Source organism: Lathamus discolor, chromosome 3, assembly GCF_037157495.1.
Source record: "Lathamus discolor isolate bLatDis1 chromosome 3, bLatDis1.hap1, whole genome shotgun sequence".
In the NCBI taxonomy this organism is placed as follows: domain Eukaryota; kingdom Metazoa; phylum Chordata; class Aves; order Psittaciformes; family Psittacidae; genus Lathamus; species Lathamus discolor.
The window spans coordinates 72,080,169-72,097,455 of record NC_088886.1 but is presented as its reverse complement, the minus strand read 5'-3'; the positions used below and the strand labels follow the sequence as shown (position 1 = coordinate 72,097,455).

General features: G+C 42.9%; 1 protein-coding gene across 1 annotated transcript in view; it reads right to left on the bottom strand.

The window, feature by feature from the left end:
- The window catches only part of ABCA12 (ATP binding cassette subfamily A member 12), an 87,157-nt gene that overhangs the window by 15,038 nt on the left and 54,832 nt on the right, over positions 1-17,287 (bottom strand). The window contains exons 28-40 of the mRNA XM_065672728.1: positions 16,853-17,008; positions 15,903-16,080; positions 13,596-13,814; positions 12,769-12,965; positions 12,229-12,389; positions 10,429-10,653; positions 9,156-9,294; positions 7,560-7,812; positions 6,258-6,344; positions 5,046-5,139; positions 3,477-3,604; positions 2,465-2,552; positions 1,465-1,570 (exon numbers count right to left, since the gene is read on the bottom strand). Of these exons, the coding sequence (XP_065528800.1) occupies positions 1,465-1,570; positions 2,465-2,552; positions 3,477-3,604; positions 5,046-5,139; positions 6,258-6,344; positions 7,560-7,812; positions 9,156-9,294; positions 10,429-10,653; positions 12,229-12,389; positions 12,769-12,965; positions 13,596-13,814; positions 15,903-16,080; positions 16,853-17,008 (2,031 nt within the window). The remainder of the gene's footprint in view (positions 1-1,464; positions 1,571-2,464; positions 2,553-3,476; positions 3,605-5,045; positions 5,140-6,257; positions 6,345-7,559; positions 7,813-9,155; positions 9,295-10,428; positions 10,654-12,228; positions 12,390-12,768; positions 12,966-13,595; positions 13,815-15,902; positions 16,081-16,852; positions 17,009-17,287) is intronic.

Here is a 17,287-nt window from a genome sequence, read left to right as displayed (position 1 = left end):
AATAAAAACTGTTGCTATTCTTTCCCACTGAAAATTGTTATTTTGCTGGTATAAAACTTTCCCTGTGAAAACTTGGACTGTTCACACAAACTTCTGGCTTTCCTCTCACTACAGCATGTGTTGGGAATACAGAGATAGGGCAGGAAGCTTCATTGCTTAATAATTCAGGCGCTCTGGGATGTTCTTGCAGCTGGAAGTGCCTGGCTCTCATCTTCTGACTCTGCACCTGGGTAGGGGCTGCAGCTTTGTGATATGCCCTTGCAGTGCACAGCAAAGAGCTCAAACCTTCTGACCCAGAGGGCATGAAACAAATCAAAAAGGCATGAGCCAGTGGGCATTTTAGGATGGTGGTGAGGACAAGGCACTGGTTTCACTTGTTGTCAGCTGAGCTTGTTGCGAGGAGAGTTTGAGTATGTGGAGGTGGAAAGACAGACATGCTGTTTTGACTTGTAATCAGCATTCTGCTGTTTCTTTAATATGGTATGACACTCAGCTTCAGACCAAGATGCCTTTTCCATTATAGTTCAGTTCAGACACACCGGTGAGGAACAGTCTTATGAGCAAAGAGACACGGTCACCTATTTCACTGTCACCTGGAACAGCAGGCCTCTGAGGTAAGGGGTGCTGGGCATGACCAGGACATGGCTGCGAGGGCACCATTTGTCGAAGAAAATAAATTGCTACTCTTGTCAGATCCAATAAATATCTGTATAAGGTTTCTCAAAATGACATCAACATAAATCCTTCTCTTCTGCCTGCACACCCTCCATCTCTAGAGACAGGCATACATACACAGACTTGTTTGTGTGCCCATGCTGCACCCTTAACATAGGCTAAACTCTAAGTGGTAAGACCAGGTGTCCTGGTTTATCAGCAGGAATTCGGGTTGCTGCATTACATTACTGAGGAGAAGATAAGGAAACTGATAACCCTAAACGGGCTACTGATGTTTCCAGAATCTGTGTATGGTGTGTGTCAGAGGAAAAAAATAGCTGAAAATTATGTTTCTCACTTAATCTCACTCTCATTCAAACACAAACATACACATGCCCACACATCCTGAGTTGCTCTCAGCAGAAGGGTGACATACTAAAATTCACTAACCTAAACCACCCCCAGAGATGACCTAAAGTAGCCTTTCTATGCATAACTAATGGACACCTCCCAAGAGACAGCTATTTCAGTACCATGATGAGAGGCAATAAATCAAATAGCAACCACTGGCATTTTCTGGATGAAGGAAGTGTTTTACACAGGAGCTGGGGTCCTCCTCTTTGCCTTTGACAAAGACAAATGAGATATGTGATTTATTCATTTTTTCAATTCTGTTTTTAAAGGAATTTCATAATTGGGTATAAAAAATGGCCTCATAGAAATCAAGGAAAGTGCTGTCATAAATTTCAAAGAACCATGATATTCCCCCCAAAGGGGAGAAATTGTCTGCTCATGTAAAGGGACACTTACCATATCTGGAAGTCTCATTTTTTGGCAAGTTAGCTCGAAGAATGAAGTTGTTCAAGCTGTTGAGATAGGCTGGAAGGCTGTGATAGCCTTCGGGGTTGTACCACACCTGCGCATATTGAGAAATTGAAACAATTTGGAAGATAAATTGTTACTGAGAACATTTGGGGGTTTTCTGCTTACACTAATGAATCATTGCATGGTTGTTATCTAAAGTCATAAGCTCTACAAGTTAAAGTCCAATGATTAAACCACATCAAGTACTGAATGAGTATGAAAGCACATTTCACTTTCAGCACAAGCATTCCCATCAGCTTCATTTGCCTTCTGGGAGAGCAGAAAGAAGCACTAGCTGGATATTTGACATAAACAGTACAGAAACTTGGCTTCTGCTCAGATCTGATGAAGATCAGCAGTGGGGACTTCCCTAAGAAGTCTAAGCAGTCAAATGTCCAACACCCCTTGAAAGGCAGGGGGGAAAAGGTTGCCAGTCATCACCTTCTCATTCAGCAACGCCTTCTGATAACTTTTCTTACCTATTCCGCAATAAACCCTGAGGACTGAGGGGAAAAATTAGAATACAGGACATGCACTTTGGGGGGATTTACTGTCACCCACTTCAGGCACACCCAGATCGGAGGTGTAAGTTACCTACCAAAGGACAGAGCTTAGGCTATTAAGGTTAGCAGCTCAAACATAGCTGACAGCATCCACCTTTGTACATCCCCAAGTCCTGCATGCTCAGTGATCTCATTCTCCTTGCCCTAGCAGAGCAAGGACTGGAGTCTGCCCTTCTTCTAACGCTATCAAGGTTTCCAGGTATTAAATCTGACATGTGATAAGCAAATAGCTATAGCTTTCAGATCTAAGATGAAGCTGTAAGATTGCAAGGGTGAAAACATCTGCTCATGAGCTCTATCTTCTGAAACATCCCTTAACCTGACATCACTTCTCCTGGGTCTCACACATCCCAAGCTAGGATGAGCAGATAGAGGTTAGTTACCTTAGTGAGTGTTCTGTTGGGAGGCACTGGCCTGATATCAAACTGGAGATCTGTTGTCAAAGGCAGCCCGAAGCTCCAGCCACCATACCTGAGTGAAAACAAGAAGGAAATGCATTGCTACCCTCATTCAAAAGCTTTAATCCCTTTGGTTGGTGCATGCTTTAATCCCTAGTTGGTGCAACTAGGTTGGTGCTAGCTAGGGTGAATTAACTGTCACCCCAGTTAATTCAAGCTTAACTGAAAAGAACTTAACCCAGTACATAGTGTGTGGCCAAGCCAACACTGCTGCAACAGCCCTTTTTTTGGGACGGGGAAAAGGGAAACTCAACAGCACTATTACAAAACTGTGCTGAAAGCCTTTATTTGAGAAACATTTTGGAGCTGTGTGGCCTCTTAACCCCACCTCATTGGAATAAGATGACAGCTGCCAGAAGACAAGCAGCTCAGTTTACATCAATGGCAGACGAACATATTCCTTGACAACCTTAACAGGCTACTTTTGCCCCAAGACATGCTGTGCAGCTGTGTTGTAGAGTCCAGGCACACTAATAGATCTAACAGCTCCATGGTGCAAGAAAATGTTCAGCCTCTAATTTCACTGAAACAGATGCACTGGTTTAAGTGAAGCACACACTGGGACTCTGCAGAGAATCAAACTTGGAGGAACGTCTCTCCCCAGGATTTTACTTCATGACAGGCTGTGTCAGATTTTTGTTTTTAAGCACTCCTGAGTCAGGCAAAGCCTTGTCTGCAGATTCAGCCATCAACATACCTGGTGATTGACACATTATCTCTAGGCTATCTCTGATGTGATCGAGCAGACCACTTGCTTGAACCTTTTTATCTTTAACTCCACGATTGCAGGACATTTTACCTCCTTTCACCAGATTCACAGAGACCATCAGCAGAGAGGCTCTTCTAAACCCCTGCTGCACTGTCACCTCTTCAAGCACAGTGGATACCATATAAATGACAGGCTGCTCCCGCTGCAGTTCAGAGATCTATGCTGTACCTTTTCTGTAGGAAGTCTTTAGTGGTTGCCAGAATGTAGGTCTCCACATTGTGTCCTGTGAGGTTATAAAGCGTCCGTGTGGAGAAAGTCCTTCTGTGAGGGGGAGTGTAGTTCGTTTGTGGACATGTCTGAGTGGAGACAAACAAACAAAACCATTAATGTCTGTTTAAACTGAAAACTGGTATACCGGGACAACATTGAGAGCAGGCAATGACAACACTGCGACTGATTCTTACAGAAGCTGATGATTCACAAACCAAGGTGTAAAGACACACAGCATACATCCCTGCATGCTGTCCTGAACATATTTAGTGCAGTGCTTAAAAATAACCTTTCCTTAAATCTACGCTTCAGTTCTCCTGACATCAGAGAGACCTTGAGATGTGCTTCATGCTATGTAGGAAGATTTTTGCTGAATTAAGGCTGATCCTACTTAGCAGAGCATCAGTGACTGCACAGATAACTGCAGAGGGCAAAACAACTCAGAGCAGAAAGCTGCGGTGGCCTCAAACTCTCGTCTTGCATTTCACAGCAGTTACATTCCACATTTTTGCTTTACTGTCAGTCATTGGGAATGTTTTCCGAAGCTTCAGAGAAGCCTTGATTAGCCCTGAATATATAATTTAACAAGCTGAGGGTCAGTCACATCAACTGCTTCCTAAGGTTGAAGTGTCCTACCAGACAGCACGCTGGCTGCTTCTTTCAGCTCATCCATAACAAAAACCCTGGCCTCCTCCATTGTGTTTCTGTTCATAACTTTGCATCAGAATACAAAAAAATAGCTTCCTTCATGCTGAGGGACACCTGCACAGGCACAGCCTGCTAGATGTGAAAATCAGCTTGGAACATTATCCTGACTTCCTGGACTAATGGTGCCAATACTTTTAATGATGTGAAAATAAGTGTATGTCCTGAAAACCACATAAAATAGATGCATTTTAAGGAATGACTAGGAACATTCAAGTAAGTACATGCTTTATCTTACAAATGGCATCATGCTGCACCGTAAGTCTGATTTCTTACTGGAAAAAAAGCTGAAAACAGATGTTAGAGCACTGGAGGGAGGAGAGCTCACCTCCAAACTGGACTGTAAAAGTGTAACATCCTTGGGGCAGAATCTGCCTTTTCACCATATACATGTGAAGATACTAAGCCCAGCAGTGCTCATATCTGGTTCTGCATATACCACCATAACACCAATATTAATCATCACTATTTATAATAAGGAACAGAGTAAAAGCTGATGGATCTAGACTTTGCATAAAGTTAAATTCTGAAGAGCAAACAGCAGTAATAGCTGTGCTTTCATATAATGACAGTACTTGTACAAGATGAAATTTTACCCTTGAATACATGTTCACTTCTGCTAAATGGGACAATCATACAACATTCAAAAGCACTGTTAAACCTTTTCCCACCATGGGGAGCAAGGCAGCTATATTGGCATGCAAATCTCGGAACACTGAGTTCTCCTTAGTTGTCATGCCTGCCCACAAAACCACTCGCAACTTATGAAGGCCTCACAAGTATCCCCCCAAACCTCCTCAGTTTTGGGTTTATTGAAATTACCTGGATGCCATCTGTGCAGTTGCAGGCAGAATACTCAGTTCTCTGGTCTCCACTGCTAATCCACGGGCCAAGCATATCCTCCTTTAAACACTGCCTGAAAATGAACACATTTCCCTCTGAGATTCTCTGTGCTCAGGTCTGCAAACAAGGCTAATTAATGACAGCAAGGATGGCATTGAGTAGCTTCAGCAGAGAAGCAGGCCTTCTTGTCAGCTGTGGGTGCTTCAGGGAACACCCATCCTCCCGCTGCCTTCAGTGCCCCTCAGCAGAGACACCTCACTACTGCTCTCTGTGCCTGGACCTGTTCAGCTGATCAGAAGTCCAGACACCACTTCATTCCCACAGTAGACAATGTAAGGAGTCAGCATAGGCCAAAATTATTTTACAGTGCAGAAATAAGGGCTATTGTTATTGCAATAACTGGGGAGTCCTGCAATGGACTCTATTGACTAGGCAGTCGCTGTAAACACTCAGTATAAATATTTGCCTGCAGGTACATGGCACACATGAGCATGCAAGTCTGCACAGGATTTTACTACCAGTTCCTTGAAAATTTATCTGCGGGCAAAACAGCCCTCATGGCACAGCTTTTAGACACAGATCACAAAAGCTACAGAGAGAACTTTCTGGGTGTGATCAGTGTTATAATTGGGATTATTGGGGAGGTAAGGACTACTTCCCAGATGCAAGAATAGCTTGCTCTTGTTCTGTCATCCTGCCACCACCAAAGCTGTTTCCTTACTACTCCTAGTAATAAATGGATTCACTTGTGGTAGTGAACACTTCTTGATGCAAGCAAAGAACACCAACATCGCGGTCCTGGGACAGTGTTGGAAGTCCCAGTCTCAGCCTGAAAGCACAGTATAGTTTTCCTAGTTCTGTGCTGGCAGATGGAAGCCTTCGCTCCAAGCTGCATGGGAGACATGCAGGCTCTCAGCAGGGCTGAGGTCTGCTTCACAGCAATTGTGACTACACAGCTTCCTGCTCAGAACTGACTTGCATCCCTGACAGCTCAAGTCTGTGAGCAGCACAAGCTCACTCCTGCTTGCAAAAGGCCAGTTAGGCATCTCCTAATGAGCTGGAAGAGTCTGCAAGTCAATGTGAAGAGAGGCAGGAGATAGTTTTTTCTTTTCTCTGCATATGGCTTATAGTGTTATGTCAATTCTCTTGCAGATTCAAAACTCAAATGCAAGAAACCCAAGAACTACTTACGAATTGCTTTCATTCATGCATGTGTTATCCGTCCCAGGGAAAGCAAGCATTGAAGCAACTAAAGCATCTGTGGTTTCATTAAAATTCCTAAGATTTAACAAAAATAAAAGAAAACAGGAAAATGTTCAAGCTACTTCCACTAGCACTGAGCAGAGAAAAACTGTCTGAATGAAAAAGGATTTAAGATGCTAAATAAATGATTACTTCTGGTGCCAGCCCTACAAATCACTTAAGTACATGCAGTACATGAGGATTGTCACACAGGTTTAAAAAGACTACTCATTGCTACTCCAATGATTTGCTGCCTCTAGGTATAAGCAAGATACTGATGAAATTTTGGACACTCAAAATTCTGTTTCCAGGGGAAGAGCACCTACTGCAATTTTCAGACACTGTCTCCAGTCTTGTCTCAATCAGCTCTTTCATCTATGATGTCTATTTAGGATTTGGTCATTCAAGCAGATGCTTCTTGCTTTTGACCCAGCTCCCTAGAAATCATTCATCAGCAGAAGCAGAGAACATGAGGAACAGAGGACTCAGACGTGCAGTTCTGGCTTATTCCCCCGTCTGGAAGGACTAAAGTGGAACAGCATGAGCAGTTCCGGGAAAGAACACCTAAAAGCAGACATGATTGCTTTAGAGCTATGTTTTCTATTTCTGACTTAAAGCTGAGAACTACTGGTGAGAGATAGCAGTTCACACCATGAAATCAGAATGAAACAAATTATAATCATTTGGGATATAACATTTTTAAGCACAATGAAATAATTCAGTAGTGGCATCTTAATTGCACTGAAAAAGTGAATGTCCTTTAAATTGACTGTGCACCTTAGACTAGTGGGGTCTGAACAGGAAAGCATGTTCTGTACCCACAGAGAGGAGGGCAATGCAGACAGTTCACAAGGTGGACACAATTTCATTCCAGAGTTGTAATATTGAAGGCAACTGATGTGGAGACCTCTATTTCACATTGAGGGAAGGGTATATATATTAAGAAATCCCCATGGCACAGTATGGCTGTAACAAGGACAGAAGACTCCAATGGGAAACACAAATAAAGTTCCTCACATATTTCAGTTAATTCCAAATAAGAGGTTTTTTTTCTGAAGCTTTCTGATTGCTGAGCCAAGCCATCTTCTGCAGAGATCCTTTAGGAACAGGATTTCTGTATGTGCCTGCTTAACGGAACTACACAGACCCATAGCTACATGTCATCTGGGTAACTGTTTTACTGGGTGCACTTATAAATAATCCTGATAGTGAAACTTGCTTTTTATAAGGATCACAAACACCACCACTCACCCAAAGAAGTCTGCCTGGTCGGATGTGCCATACAGAGAAGGGGAAAGCATCAGTTCGGGATATTCAGTCTCCTTAGTTCTCAGTGTCCCAAGCCCCATCGCAGCCATCACAAAGAGGACTGGGAGGATGACCTGAGCAATGAAGCCTCTGACATCCCGCCGGGTGTGGTGGAATCTCTTAATGAACAATGCTGATGTCTTCTTAAGCAGCAACGGCAAACCCTGCAGGCTTTTGGATCTAATCAGGAGCTGATCTGAGTATGAAAGAAGAAAGTGTTTTGTCATGGATTAGTATTTGTGAAATGCAGGGAGTTGATGGTTATAATACCCTGGGAGTAAGTTCAGCTTCCTGCACTCTTGTTACAGATAGCAAATCAAAACTGCTAAGTTGGAACATGCACAATGGTCAGGCTTGGGACAGGACTTAGATTTTGGCTCATGAGTTCATGTAACGTCATTGTTTTTGTTTAATTTCAAATGCTTGCATGTAGTGACTTCATACTGAGTTCATATTGCATGAGGAACACTGGTGTCTAGATGCAATAAGTTGTTACATCCTGCCTACCCAGCTGCAGCATACAGGAAAAATGTATTATTCTCCTATATTTGCAAACTGAAAATTGTCGTCATTTAGAAAGAAGGTCCTTAGACAAATCAATAAGAGAATTAATCATAAAATAAGAAAACAAGGCACATAAACCAGTTGATCTTTTGCATGGAAGGGCTGTGGCATACGAAAAGCAAAGCCTAATCCTGTGCAACCTACATTTCTTAATGAAATATTAGCCTATACAATACCACACAAAGCATATCCTTTTCAGTGCTCTTATTAGGAGTGACACAAAATACTTCTCTATGCATATGAGTTACTGTTTACACTAACATATACAGGGAGGCCAGCTTTAAGAAGTGAGTACAAAAATACCTCTGCATTGTCCCTTTGATGCCTTCCTAATGGTATATTTGTATGTACAAAAAATGTTCCTGCTCTGAGAAAGCATCTCAGCCAGGTATTTGCATATTTTGAGGCTGTGCAACCTTCTGAAGCTCTCAACCCCTTACAGATACTGGTCTCATTCTCTTCTGACCATGAATTTATCCCACTGCCTAGCCCCTTGAGCTGTTTTACCATACTGCAATGGCTGGGACACAGCAAAAAGCGGCAAAGGAGGACCCAGCTCAGAGCTGTGCTGCTTTTGCAACAGGCTAAGGGGTTTACAGAGAGTTTCTCTCCAACTCCACTAGTTATGTAGAAATAATCCTCCACATCAATTACAGCAATTACTTTCAGAGGTATACATTTGCTCTTTCACCCACACACTGTATTTGATTAGATTAAAACCTGGCTCAATTTAAAGGAAGGTGGATGCAAACAAAACCCCTCTGTAATTTATTCTGTGGTTCAGACTATTCTGAATGAGTGGATCTAAACAACTGTTAAGTGCTGTACTTCTAATGATTTATTTGCTCTGTGATTCCTTGGTTGGGGGAAATGTGGTTTTCAGCAAAGAAAGAATGTGGGGAACTCAAATCAGTCCATCTGTCATTGTTTGCATCTGCAACCAATCTGGAATAAAACCTGGACATAATCTAGTACCATCTCTTTCTGTGAAGGTATCTGTGTTCATGGACATCTCATCACTGCCATTCTGACCACTGGCTCCAGGCAGCTGTTGAGGAAGTGCAGCATCTTCTTTCTGGTCCTTCACTAGCTCTTTTGTCAGATTGAGAAACACCTATGGAGCAAGAAAATATGAAGGAAAATTGGTCCAAATGACTCCATTTACCAAAATAATAATCAGAATCCACTCTTCCACTTTGTAGCTGCAGTTGGTGCAGCAATTGTGAATTACACTCCTTTTTCTGTTCCCTTTGTGCTCTGTGAGGGAAATTCACTTTTTTCAGTATAAAATCATTACTGTGCAACTCCTTGTCACCTCCTGCTGCAGCAGTGGAAACAAAACTTAGCAGCTGCCCTGGACTTACCTTGTCCTAGTACCACCTACTACATGACTACTCAGCAGGCATAAATGAAGCTGCACTTCAGCTCAAGGCCTACATAATTCTGCACTCTCCACACTCACGCAGTGAGCAGCACACAGACTGCTCTCCCTGCATGGCACCAGTGAGGAAACAAGGAGGGCTGTTTCCCAGGATATTTTCCCCTCTAGCCTCTGACAGTGCCATCTTCCTCCATTCTGGGAATGTGCACAGTTGTGCTATCCATGCTGCAAATTCATTCTTGACGCCTTCAGAAAACACCTTAAAAGCTAGCAAGAATTTCTGAGCAGAAATGTAACAATGTCCCACCCTGCTTTCTGCAAGACAAAGGTCATCACTGCTATCATTTACTCTCTGTTTCTGATGCAACTAAATGTTGGTGTTTATTTGACCAGAGATTTCTCATGAGCAGAAAGGTGCCTGTGGTACTCCAAGATGCATCAAGTGATTCATTTCTCCAATACAGCATCCACGCTGAAGTTTATTATTTAGATGAACTCCCTCCCTGCTGACTGCATCTGTAGCAAACCCAGATTCACAAAGAGAATAGTTCAAAGAGAAACACATCACTGCCCTCTCTCCTTAGTTGAACTCCAGTATCTCATATTCTAGGTAAAATGCCCAAAAAACTGTTAGCAAGTTGAGACAGTGGTACACTTTGTGCATTATTATACATATAGATTTATGAATACATCTACACACACACCTATTTCTAAGTGTAACAGTGAACAACCAAACCACTTCTTCACCTGCTGGCAACTCTCACATCCAAAATATGCCACCATCTAGCCCAGCAAGCAGGGCTACACAATGCTGTGAAGTTAATCGCCATAACATTTCATTAAACCAAGTGGATCCTGAGCTCATACCTCTTCCACGGTTGTGTTTGAAATCCCATAGCAACCAAGATGGAGATCACTCAGTCTGGTATCGAGGGCTCTGAGAAGTGCCTGGTAGGCCCCTGAGACTGTGGACTTGAAGGGGGGAAGCACATACACGAGCTCTCCACCAATATCTTCCTTGAGATAAGCATCTGGGAGGTGGGACTGGATCAAGGAGGTCACTGCTGTGGTGTCACACTCCTCTACCATGTTCTGAAAAGCGAGGAAAACAGTCTTCACCGAGAGAGCTGTGAGGTCAAGCTTCCTACTGCAGGATTTAGCCCAAATGCTGTCCCAGAGCATAATCCACAGGTGGTCTCAGTCCAGGTGTGCAACATTTCAAGGTAAATATTAAAAGGAAATGAAAGTGGGTTTCTAGCCCTTAAAGAGAGAGGTATGGCTCTGTGCCTGCCTTGGTCCAGCCAAAACTTTGCTGGCCTCCCTCTGTCTATGGGGATACTGGGATTGGGTTGAATCAATCGCTTTGCACCAGCTAGAGCATTTGTTGTACAGCAGAGAAGAAGCTGATACCTGAACTTGGCTGCCAGCACAAATACAGTCTTTTCCCATGAAAAATGGGGCTTGAACACAGATCTTTTTTCATTTTCTCTATCTATACTGCCAGTAGTTTGGAAGGGGGGCTGATCTCTTATGGTATCTGCACATTATTCTGTGTGCTGGGACTACCAACGGCACTGTAATAAATGCTATATCAAGAGCAGATTTTCTCCTCCTTCCAAGCAAAACATTTTTCCTCAGGCCAGATGCTATAGATGGGCTCTTCCCATCTGCTTTCTTTCTCTGAACTTCAGAATTCATGCTCTGCATCCAGCCTTGCTTTTAACCCTCAGGAACTTCTTTTTCAACAAAGCAGAGCACTGACATTCCTGTTTTCCAAGGGCCACAGGGGCTGCTCCAGTCATCCTGCTGGAGACCCTCCCTCTGCTTTGAGGGAAGTGTGGGGACATATGTTCTCTCCCGGAGAAGCAGCATGCTTACATCCAGATCCTCAATAGTTCTTTGGTACCCTACTGTCCTTGGATCTGTCACTCAGCTCCTGTCAATATGTGCCTGCACCCCTGAACAAGCTTTGATGGCTCCCCTCAGAGACAATGCTGCCGAGAGCCCTAGCTCAGCTCTGTGCAGGCTTGCAAACAAGAGCGTCTCTGCTTCTGCCCCTAGCAGTGTGTGCTGCAATGACCGCGCTCATGGGACACAAAAGGGAGCTAAGGCCCAGTGAGGAAAGGAGGATAAAGAGGACTGCATTGTGCATGTGTGATACAGGAGGCTCAAGTTCAGACCTCCGCCTTGTCTATCAGAACTGCAAGGCTTTGTGTAGAAGGGCTGAACATTGCTGTGTTTTGGAGAACTCTCTGTATAGGCTGTTTTTCTGAAGGGAAATGTGCAAACTCTAGCAAGGGACAAGCAGAGCGAGCTGGAGTAGAGTGCACTGTAACCCAAGTACCAGTGTTTGAAGCATATAGAAAATGATCTTACTGGCAGCCCAAGGAAACAGCACAGTGTATTTTTGAACCTGTGTGGCCAAAACAAAGGGCCTCAGACATTCCACTTTTACCCAGGCATAAAACAATTACATGAAAAAGTTATTCCACAAAATGGAAATGATACTGGAACAACCCTTCCACTGCAGACATCTAACACTGAGATGAACCTTTTGCAGCATGTTTCATTTCTGTGGGACACTGACATGCTTCCTTCTTTCCTGACATACAACTGATTGTTTCCCACCCAAGACACTAAAAATTTAGGACCAGCTTATACACAAACCTTCTTTTTTGTGAGTGTCAGGTGATATCCATCACCAAACATTTCCTTGAGGTAGAATGGTGAACCACAGCATCTGAGCCCTCCATGCTCTAGGAAGGCAATTCGGTCACTCAGAACTTCCGCTTCATCCAAGTGATGTGTTGAGAGAATGATGGTTCTGCCTGGAAAACACAAAGCTGATGTCAGCCACCACAAACACATGGGATTACATCAGCCTGATTGAGGGGATAGGGAGTTTCAGACAGAAATTGACTGGGCTTTTTTGTAATTAGTAGTGAAACTGGATGGAAGGCAACATTAGAGAGAAGCTGGAAGTTACTGTGTTGTACATTGTGTATTATAGTAAAGTTACGTTTCACATGACATTCTGAATTTACAGAAACCAAGCAGGATGCACTCAGAAAGTCTGCAAAATCCCAGTCTCCCAGAATTTGTTCTCTGTGGTCTCAAACCCCACAGCTCAAAGCCACCAACATCATATATGCAAAAGTGACACAAATCACCTTTGCCCCTGGGCAGCACCTTGTCTTATGATGGTACCTTTTTTATTCTTGGAGATAATTTCCCAAATACTTCTCCGAGAGCATGGATCCACTCCTGTGGTTGGTTCATCTAGTATCACCACCCTTGATCCACCCAGGAGAGCAATAGCTATAGACAACTTCCTCTTCATTCCCCCAGACAGGGAGCCAGCTGGTTTGTGACGATGGCTGTACAGGCCAGTCTCCTTCAAAGTCCTTTGAAACAAAGAAAAAACATCCCCCAAAGGTTGTCCTTCAGCATCTTTTAAAAGCAGGGAATGTGAAAATACCGAAACCCCTCCCATAACTGCAAATGAAAAACTGCTCAAGTATGGAGTGCTCTCCTGAATGGTCACAGTGCAGGGAGATGATTCACCCTGTAAGCTCAGTCACTGGGACTTTTACCTAAAACATATTTTTTTAGGATGCTTTCAAAGTTTTCATCTGACAAATCAAGGTTAAAGGCTCAACCTCATCATCTGAGAACACCAAGATCCAAACTCCCGGGGATGTTCCTGCTGCTTCACTTCTTCACAAACCCAATAAAATCGACATTATCTTTTGGACTGGTTGATTAAACCTTTTTCTGTGGAAAATTGTAAAGCAGCAAGGACTAGACCCTGAGGCCTATAAATGCATCTCCAAAGAATAGCCACAGAAGCTTGTAAAACCCCTGGAGAAGAGGCATTGTTTTCTTACAGACACAGATACCTATATATTCCTCTAGGCAGACCAAGGCATTATTTGAACTCTATGCTGGATCTGCAGCGCTACTCCAGTGTTCATTTGAGCTTTGCAGTGGGGATGGCACTACCACACAATAATTCTGACAGCCTATTTTTATACCTCTTCACTTCTTCGTAGAGCTCCTGTTTACTCCAGTGAGGGACTTTGATGTACCCATACAGCAGCAGGTGTTCCTTTGTGGTGAGGTAGTCAAACAGCACATTGTGCTGCATACACACCCCCATATTCTTCCTGATAACTTCCTGGTCAGTCCTGATGTCTTTGCCATACACAAAGATAGTACCTGATGATGTAGGGAACAACCCAGTCAAAATAGATCTGAAAGGGAAAAAAGAAATGGAAAAGGAAGTCAGAAAAAGGAGAAAGCCATATTTAAGTTTTTCACATGATCCTGTATCTATCATCACTTTCAATGTTTTCTTACATTACCATCACATTTCTTCCAGCCAGGGAGCACTGATCACTGCTTCTTCTGCTGTCTGACCATGTACTTGTCCATGTCTGACCACTGCACTTGTCAGAGCAGTGGTCAATTAACATCAAAGGACACCCTCGTATCCCTCATGGGAACTCAAGAGCAAGTACCAAGCCCACACGCTGAACTCTGGGTACTTTTCTTATGTACTTTTACCTTCTTCAGCTTTCCTCTTCCTAAGATCCCTGCATATCCCATCCATCAATACTCATGAATGCCCTTGACTTCCAATTTAATCACTTGTTCCAGAGTTCAAGGATTCCGGGTTGAGAGAAATACAACACAATAAAGAATCTCAACCACTTTATTAATACAGGGGAAATATAGAGTAACAAAAGATACAGTAAAGGATATTTCTGATGTTTGGTTATCTTACCAACCCCAAAGACCATGTAATGACAATCAGGAAACCAGCTCCGAGAAACATCATCGCAGTGTGATATGGCAGGCTCAACCTTAGCAGATGTCCCCACAGAGGCAACGCTGACCTGGGCGGTATGAGTGTCTACCTCCTCGCATTGCCTGAGGCTCGAGCTCTTATACTAGCAAAAATGCACACTCATTCTGATGTAGTGGGCCAGCCTACTTCGGAAGAAGTGGCCAGTAATATCTAGAAAGGTCTCCCAGGGTCAGTACTTTTCTGGGGATCAGCCAAAGCGGGACCTTCCAGGGAGGAGCCACCACAGACAAACAGTACTTTTCTATTTTTGTGTGTTTCACCACAGGCCACTATCTAGTGTCACTGGCACATCACTGGACATTCATATAATGTAGTTAATCTGCATTCTTTGAGGTTTGTCTGCAGTATCCAGACAGTCTCATATTGCTAACCACAACAGAGATTGAAAACCACATCTTCATCTTACTAATCACATCAGAGCATGGATGTGTGTAAGATTTCACTGCCATTATTAACAAGAAATGGGATAGGACTTCCAGACAAGACACCTCACAGTGGGCAGTGCTTTAATCTAGCTCAAGCAAGTTACCTCCCTAGCAATACCCAATAGACGCGAGTCAAACAGACCCTCTGCTCAGAATAACTACTTGCATATTATAGGTAATTTCTGGTGCTGTCCTGCAGGGACTAAAGGGAGAAGATATGTCTCAGACTGCTCTTCATCTTCCCAGAGTTTCTTTCTCTCCTGCGACTTTTAACCATCATTAAAAAGGGAAGAAGTAACTTGAGACCTTACTCAGGATTTGAAGCCTGCACTAAGTCTCAAGAAGCTATTATACTTTTCTGCATATCGCCTTTGCCTACACTTTGCAAACAGGATACGAGATGAATTGGTAACAAGCTGAAATGAAGCACACATCTGTCTTACTGGGTTTGGCTCTTCTGAGGCTTCTATTTGTCAGCTTAATGTTGCTTTCAGAGTGAAGCACATAAATATCACTGGAGAAACCAAGTCCTACATGTCTGTTTTAGTGCTGTTATCTAGCAACACAAATAATAATTTATAAATGGCAAGTCTGGAAGGACTGAAAGGCATTAACCCACTGCCATTCCAGCACAGCCAGTGCATGAGTTTGTACAACTCAAGTATACCTCTATTAAGTGGTCTTGCTAATATCGCTTCTGTTTTGGTGTGTTCATAAGCTACCCACAACTTTCAGAAAAGCCTAACCCCAGCACCAAAGTGCAATGGAACAAAATGCTAGAACAGTTGCTGTGCTGTGCATTACAGGTTCCTACCAGATTAAAAAGCATGTTCCTAAGCAGAAAAGAACTTTAATTCTAATAGATGAAAGGACTGCTGAGGTCATCCATGAGTAAGATAGAACTACAGAGAGATTTGGCCTAATAAAGTCTCTTATTCAGTCTCCCAACACTGCTCAGCCCCACTTGCTCACCAGTTGGGTGAACAAGAGTTCACCAAATCATGCCCCACAGTATAAAAAAAAAAAAAGCTTTAAAGGATACTCACATGGTTGTAGTTTTCCCAGCTCCATTGTGTCCCAGCAAGGAAGTGATATTCCCTTCATAGAAGTTGAGGCTGAGATTATCCACTGCAGCTTTGGATCCATAAACCTTCGTTATGCCACAGAGAGAGACTCCCAAGGCGAGATCAGTGGGGTCTGGTTCCACAGGAGGAGGGGATGCACCTTTGACCCACCAAAGGGAATGGTCAGAGGACAGTTACTGCACTGCAGCAGGTATTTGTGCTACTTTTTTTCACCTCAGAGATAAGCAGGGCTTTTAAAACCAAAATACAGCAAAAGTAGGTGCCTTTCAGCTAGGAATGTAGAGAATATTTCACAGGATCTGTATCATTTTGAGCTCCCTAGGATTTCTCCTTTCTACCTCTGCAGCTTCTAATAAGTCCTGACAATAGACATTTATCACTTTTGAAAAGGTCTCATGTTCAGATGTTTCACAGCACCTAACTAAGTTTATACAAAGCAAGCACAGAAAATTAGAGGACATACAGCAAAACTACTAAGTTATTTTCAGTCAGATAGAATCAGGAAGCTTTTATGTGTGATCTCACAATATTTTACAGGCTAAATATTTAAAAAGATGAACAAAGAAGCACATATCCCTTTTGTCAAGTGGAAACATCTATTTGCTAGCACAAACAAAAGTGTATGACTGAGATATCTGCTTGAGATACATGCATCTAAGGTAACTTTAATTACAACACACACAAATATGCATGTGAAAATCAGTATGGATTTCCAAACCAAACAGGAAGAACAAATACAAATTAAAAGCCAAATCTCTATTCATGTAAGGAACAGCTTTCAGTTTTTCCTGTGCTACCACATAAGAGTCAATAGAGAAATGTGTTTTCTGAGTATGGTGACCTTTTATAAATTTGGCTTCATTTACCTAAAATATGTGTTAGTATCACTACCCCATCTAGCATTCACATACATATCTTATTGTTGAGGGTGGTTTCTTTCCTTAACATCAGCTTGGTTAAGAGAAGGCCTCTTTGTTTCTCATTCCAGAAGGGGAGGTAACTGTTGTATTCAATCCAGTAAGATGGAAGCAATGGGAAATACCAGGGAGCAGCCATGCCATATCTACCTGCAAGAAGAGGAATCTCATTCTTGTATCTGTTTCCCAGGAAGTATCACTATCAGGGTGCACTCAAAATAGCAAAAAGAAACTCCTCAGACATCTCTCCCCTCTTGATCTGCTCATGTACTACTGATACTTGGTAGAGAATTTGCCTGATTGACACAATAGGAAGCATTCACTAATTTGTTATTCTGAGTAACTTCATAGCTGGAGAGCAGGAGTACTTTACATTTTCCACTGGGTAGATTTCTGTATGCCAGTAGACTGCTTCATTAGGTTGGGAAG